This window comes from Arvicanthis niloticus, chromosome 26 (genome assembly GCF_011762505.2).
Source record: "Arvicanthis niloticus isolate mArvNil1 chromosome 26, mArvNil1.pat.X, whole genome shotgun sequence".
Lineage (NCBI taxonomy): Eukaryota > Metazoa > Chordata > Mammalia > Rodentia > Muridae > Arvicanthis > Arvicanthis niloticus.
The window spans coordinates 31,933,471-31,940,779 of record NC_133434.1 but is presented as its reverse complement, the minus strand read 5'-3'; the positions used below and the strand labels follow the sequence as shown (position 1 = coordinate 31,940,779).

Below are 7,309 nucleotides of genomic sequence, written 5' to 3'. Positions count from 1 at the left end.
ATGTATGCTAAATTTTTTCTCTTTTCTTATATGAGAGTCTATGTGTCGCAGGCTGGCCTTGAACTTGCAATCCTATTGTCTTTGTCTCCTAAATGCTGGAGTTGAAAGATGGTTCCATCAAACTCAGCTAAATGGTAAATTATTCCTAGACTTGAGGTGGGTGTGTACCTGACTAATGCTAGCACTCACAAATGTGATGCAGAAGGAGTTCTGTGAACCCGAGGCCAGCCTAGGCTATGTAGTGAATTCCAGGCCTGTCTGGGTTATAAAGTGAGAGTCTTAAAAACAAAAACAAGAAAGTGCCTAGATACAGGAAGCACAATTAAGAGTCAAATTATACACTTTTACTAAAATTATAATTACTAGTACAAAAGCAAAGGAATAAATGAGAATTAACCCTTTGATCAACACTAACCTTTGCAAGTAGTGTTTTAGATTTAAAATATTCCACTACTGACTAATGATTTCTTGCTATGTAGCCAACTTTTAATTGTGCCAAGCTTTTAGTCACCTTTTCCAGAACATCTATCATTCAGTAACCTCAGAACGATATGGAATTTTTTGACAGATATTTCAGTCAAATAAAATGAAAACACAGTCACTCATAATACTCAGTATGCATTCTTATCTACCAAGGCCATGCTGTCCTAGAAGTCATTTAATGTGTTGGTAAAGTGTGAATTTCCTTTACTATAAACAAGTTCATGTCACTTCCTTTCATCAGCCCTTCTTCCCTTCTGCAGCAAAAAATAGTGCCAATTATTAGACCCACTGACAGGATATACATTTAAAAAGTGTATTTCTATGTTTATTACATTTCAGTCTTACAGGAAAAATTAAAGGAAAATTTTAAATGTAAACAAGCAGGAAGGAAAGACAATGAAAAGTTAATAATATTTGCCCTCATGTTTTGCTACCTTTAATGTATCTGTATCCGTCTGTCCATCCACCCATCTATCTAACTGAGATATATTCTCCCTGTGAAGTCCCAGATTGGCTTGGAACTCAGAATCTTCCTACCTCTGACTTCCAAGTGCTAGGGTTACAGGAACGTAACCCCAACACCACCCTACTAAGCTGTAGTAATTTTACTGACAATTAAAAAAAATCACTCGACAGACAATTATTAAAAACAAGTGTTAATTTGAAATATCATAATTCAGAAGTAATTCCATTTTATGTTCAATTAAATATTTTAAAAGTCTTTAAAACTGAGAGTTGCTGTTGTCAGACATGGTGGTATGCCATAGAACCCACAGCACTAAGAAGGCTAAGGGTGGTGAGCTCGCCACTAAGGAAGAGATCTCAAGACAAGTTAAACTGCCAATAGCAACATCAAAACAAGTAACAACAAAGAAAGTATCTCGCCCTTACTGAAAATGCAAGTTTGATATTAATATTTTAAATCTATTTTACTGTATTTTTAAAATTATTACATTTTGCTTATTTAATTGTGCATTTATGTACACGTGTAGTGTGGACAGGTACAACATGCATATGAAAATGGGTATGAAAATCAGAGGACAGCTTGAAGCAATTTTTTTTTCTCCTTCCATTATATGGGCTCTAGGGACTGAACTCCCCAGGCTTGATGGCAGATGCCTTTACCCACTGAATGGTCATGCCAGTTCCATCTTACATTTTAAATATTTTGATTAAGCAAATGTTGAAACAATGCTTCTAAAATTCTACCTATTAATTCTGTAAGAAATTGTACTTTTTGATGATCTGACATAAAATGTCTCATATATTTTAGTTGTAATTATGAAATTTCATTTACTGTTCCAGAAGGCCAACAGTTGATACACACAGTCACACATTTCGTGTGGGAATCAGAAAATTTCTCACATAAAAATAAGACTATGTTGGAGATGTTCAAATACCTTCAACATTTTGAAGCCAAGGGTGTGAACATAAAGAATACCTCCCAGGTCACCCACACTGTGCTGCTCTAGGCTGTGCCAGAAGGATGTTCTAGACACTGTCTGCAGTCCCTACTTCTCCCCAGCAGCCCTCCATGGACTCGCCGTGCACATCCTCCTGGATCTGCAGTGCTGCTCCTATCCTTGTGTTTAATACTTTTACTTCTCTTTTGTCTTCTACGTTCTTCTACTTCAATTTTCCCTTTAAAAAGTCTTATGTGAAATAGACTTTCACTGAAGAGAAATAAGTTAGTATCACAAACTATTAACGTCTGTGATGTAGTCTAGTAGTTGGCAAAACATTTTCTATAAAGGACAAGAAAGTATTTTAGGTTTTACCGGTCATTTGGTCTCTCTCTAAACTACTGACTTTTTGTCATTACAGTGTGAAATAACCACAAATAAGATATAGATAATCTGTGACCAAATGTGTATATCTATGTTCCAATGAAAAATACAGGAAATAGGATGGATCCAACCTCTAAGGTATACACTCTGTCAAGCTTGATCTAGCCCATTCTTAAACATTTCCTTGTAAAATATTAATGAGTTTGTTAAAAAAAAACAAAGCAGCAAAAACCCCACACAAACAAGGGTACATGGGGGCGAGGTTTGGGGAACTGCTCTGTAGTCACAGTAAATCCTAGGAGTCACAGTGCTAATGAGTGCAAAGGCGAAGAGGCTCAAAGTGGCCGTGTCTTCACCCTTCTGCCTTCATGCAGTCAAGCCTCCATCCGCCTATGTCCTGTCAAATCAAAGGATATCAATGGGGCCTGCTGGAACCTTCTCTGCTTCACGTAACACAACATCATTCTCCTCTGATGCTGGGGACTAGCTGGGAATGCTGACCTTCTACTGATGCTGTTATTAGTAGAAGGTCACCAGTATTATCTGTCTGGTGGCTTTTCTATCTTTTAATAGTGATTGAAAGTGTGAGTTTGGTACAAAAAAACCCTTAGTTTATGCAAAAGTTCATAGAGCAATCTGAAAACACTGAAAATAGTATCATTCATTAAAGTAATTAATTAATGTAAATATTTAGGGAAAGGAAATGCCTAAGTGTATTTGTATGGCTTTTAAATTCAGATTTGATCTACTTAGTTTTGCATCTTTTCTACTTGAAATTCTATCCTGAGACTTTTCATTAAAAAGTCTTCAAGTAATTTGTTCTACAATTATTTTCTTTTTATTATTTGGTCAGCATTAAGTCACTTCCTAGTCTTTCCCTCTATCCTTATTTCTCTATCTTTTAAAATCACTAATGCTAATATTAAGTCTTTTTCTAAATTTCTGACTTCTAAGGAATCACTTCTAAAAAAAATAATAATGGGTAAAGTTAGTAATTTTAAAGATCTAACTATCAACATGCTTTTACTAAATATAATGATTTATAACTTAAGAGTGAGAGAAAGCTATAAACCCATTTACATCCTATCTAACCATCATAAAGTAAATTTGTTAAAAACAGAAAGACAATCCATTCACTGAATTTTACTACTTTATCTTTCCTACTATAATTTTTCTCAGTTTCTGTTCTGAAAAGGTATTTCACCTTCATTTTTGAAGAATACTTTTACTGGGTATAAAATTTGGGTTGGATTTTTCCTAAAAGTCCTTACATTTTGGTTTTCCTACATAAATATGTCTTAAAAATCAAGGGGCTGGAAAGATGGCTCAGCAGTAGAAAGCACTTACAGCTCCTGCAGAAGACCTAAGTTTGGCTCCCAGCATCCATGTTGGGTGGCTCACAATCACTCATAAGTCTAGCTCAAGAGATCCAACACCTCTGGATTCTGTGAGCACCTGCACTCATATGTGCATGCCCACATAGAGACACATACACATAACTTTTATTTTAAGGATTTATTTATTTACTATTTTATGTATATGAGTATACTGTCACTCTCTTCAGACACACCAGAAGATGGCATCTGATCCTATTACAGATGGTTGTGAGCTACCTTGTGGTTGCTGGGAATTGAACTCAGGACCTCTGGAAGAGCAGTCAGTGCTCTTAACCACTTAATGATAAAAAAATTAACGTTTAGACATTTAAAACATTAAAAGCCAGGTATGACGGCAAATGTTTCTTACAGTTCTAATCTCAAGAGACTGAGGAGGATCACATTAAGCCAAGAAATTTGATACCTGGGTAAAATGATGAGACATATACCACCTTCCCCATCTCATAAACAGGGGCTGGAGATCCACAGCTCAGGGGTTAAAAGGACTTGCTCTTGCAGAGGACCAGGTTCGATTCTCCACACCCACAACAAGCAGCTCACAATCATCTGTAAGTCTAATTCCAAGGAATTTGAAGCCTAGCCTCCAAGGGCACATGGTACACATATGGATAAGCTTGCACACATACATACAAATAAATTATTTTTTAAGCAAATAAAAAATAAAAATGCAAAAATAAGACACAAATTTAATAAGCATGGGACTTATATCCTTCTAGTAACCCATGACTTGCCAATGTATCATCAATATGATTACAAAAAAATTCCCAAAGCCCATAAATATTCTCAAAATCAGAGAAAAACATACACTATTAATAAAAGTATACCACCAAAAACATTCAGATAAAAGCTCCCTTAAGATTCTTCTAACACAGCCATCCATTTACACTGGCAAGTGCAATTTATAATAGTAATCACAAACACAAGCTGAAGCCCCAGTGTTTTGGTGCTAAGTCCCTCTAAGTAACTATAAGTGACAGAAATGATTTAGACTGCTGTTCTTTCTCTTGCAGCTGTGTCAAGTGCTGGCTTTACCACACAAGCTAGCAATCACAAGGCACCCTAGAGGAATGGTGTTTCCAACACAAGCTCGTCAGCTCACTGCTACTCCCCTCTTACCATGCTCAAGAATTATCAGCTGGGCCCCAGCTTGTGTATCTCCAGCATCATTCTCAGCAATGCATTGATAGAACCCTTCATCTGACTTCACCAGACCCAAAACTTGAAGATTATGTTCCTTCTAAAGAAGAAAAACATATAAAATTTTATGACTTAATTAATAAACATGAGTGTAAAACCTCAAGGATATGTTCTCAAAGAGAAGGAAGAAATATTGTTATTAGCATAAACGCTGCTTTAAAATTTAAAAAACACATAAATAATGATAAAATAAAAATGCTAATTTAATCACAACAGATCGGTTTTAATGTTAAGTACTCAGAAACCACTTTTTGTTTACATGAGATTACACATATCAGAAACACTCCCACAAAAATGAATTACTTGCATGACAGATTTATAAAATGACACTGTCTTTAAAACACTGTAAGTACTTCTGAGCTTTTTAGTAAGTTTTGAGTAAAGACCTTAAGGTATGCCATTAATACTTATTACTAAATCTAAATAATCCTATTAGTATGGTATTAGAAAATGATAATGTTAGTAGGTAATAATACCTACTATATACCTAATACATACAATTAAAATGCAATTTTGACAAAGAATTCTTAATACATTTAACACTTTTTTTTCTCACACTGGGATCTGCAACAAGTCACTGGTTAGGCTAGGCTAGCTGGCAGTGAGCCTCTGAGATCCACTTGTCGCCATCTCCACAGTGTAGCTCTTCAACTCAAGGCCTTACTTGGGTTTCTCCTAGAGCGTGACCTTAGGCCTCCCTGATTACACGGCAAGTACTTTACAGACTGAGATATCAATCTAGCTTCACAGTTAACACTGTTTGCATTCACAGTTTTGTTACCTTCTCAATGAAACCTAGTCTGGCTCAAGTCCCTTCATTATCCTTCTGCCTTCATTTCCGGAGGGCTAGGATTACAAGCAAATATCACCATGTCTTGCTTGTATCTACTTTGAAAATTCCTTCAATTAACATATGCGAATTAAATGAAGGCATTATGTGATGATGTACTCAAAAGGGTTGTTGTTGTTAGTTGTGTTAGCATGGGGTCACTCTTACTTTGAAGGGTATGTGTATGATAATTCTTTTATAAATATATAAAGTTTTGTAGGGTTTTTTTTTTTATATATATCTGACAAGCTTTTCAAAATGATTATCTTTCTATACTTCAAGACAGAGCTGGATATAGTGACACATGCCTTTAACCCCAGTACTCAAGAAGCAAAGACAGGTGGATTTTTGTAAGTTCCAGAGCAGCCATGTTTACATAGTGAGTTCCAGAACAGCCAGAGCTACACAGTGAGACCCTGGGGGGTAGGGAGGAAGAAGGGAGAAAGGAAAGAGAGGGAGTAAGTAGGGGGAGAGGGGGAGACGGAGAGAGATTTGCTCCTTAAATACAGCTGTGAAGGCAATGAGAACACACTTGCATGCACACACAGCAGACTTGGTAGGATCTGAGGCTAGTCCAGCCACTGATTTGCTATGTAATCTTATATAAACTACCAAAATACTTCTGAGCAAAGCTTTCTCTACAGGCTAAAAATAAATTACATTCTATGATTTTTTTCTATAACTTTTCTATTTCTTCATATATAGCAATTTAAATTGGTATATCTATTATATCTTTTGATTATTACATTTTAAAACACTTGAAAGTTTCAGAAATAAAATGTACTTCTTTGAAAAAATACTTACTACAATTTTAAAGTAGTCACTTGGGATAACCACATCCCCGTTCTTGACCCACTTCACAGTTGGAGTTGGCTTCCCAGTGACTTCACATTCAAATACAATATCCATGGATTCATGAGCATATATGTTAGCAGGTTGTTTCAAGAATTCAGGTGGCACTTTAAAATATAAAGGGAAGATACCAATGAAAATAAAAACAGGCAGCTATTCACATATCAATGAACTTTTAGACCACAGAATTCAGTTATTTGCCTATTTTTATAAAATCATATAACTATATATTTAAAATATTAGCACAGTAGCTTTAAAATTAATTGTCTGATGGAATATTATTCAGCTGTAAAGAAAAGTTTTTTTTTTTTTTAATTCACAGGTAAATTGATGGACTTGCATCTGCCATGAGATTAAGTTCAAGAAAACTAAAGTCTGACAATAAAATAAAATTAGGAAAATTTACAAATAGTGACCATTCTCCCAAATATATCCCAAACTTTAACCTAAATTTAACTTTTTTCTGAGGCGTTCACATGTGAGTACAGTATTTACATCACCTCTCCTTCTAAGTCCTGTGTTTACAACAAACACACACACACACACACCTCTTCTTCTGTAACTGTTGTTACACATATATTAGTACACATATACATATTACTGAACCCATTTAGTGCTGCTTGTATATGCACATGTGTTTACGACTGACCACTTGGGATTGGATGACCTATCAAGACGCTTGTCCTTTAAGAAAACTATTCCCCATCTCTCTGCAGCCACCGATGCCTGTAGCTCTTCATTAAGTGACCCTGTGGATCAAGTAT

General features: G+C 35.6%; 1 protein-coding gene across 11 annotated transcripts in view; it reads right to left on the bottom strand.

Moving 5' to 3' along the window:
* The window catches only part of Neo1 (neogenin 1), a 154,198-nt gene that overhangs the window by 71,781 nt on the left and 75,108 nt on the right, over positions 1–7,309 (bottom strand). For all 11 annotated transcript variants that reach the window (XM_076925514.1, XM_076925519.1, XM_076925511.1 and 8 more), the window contains exons 6-7: positions 6,498–6,652; positions 4,784–4,904 (exon numbers count right to left, since the gene is read on the bottom strand). In XM_076925514.1, the coding sequence (XP_076781629.1) occupies positions 4,784–4,904; positions 6,498–6,652 (276 nt within the window). The remainder of the gene's footprint in view (positions 1–4,783; positions 4,905–6,497; positions 6,653–7,309) is intronic.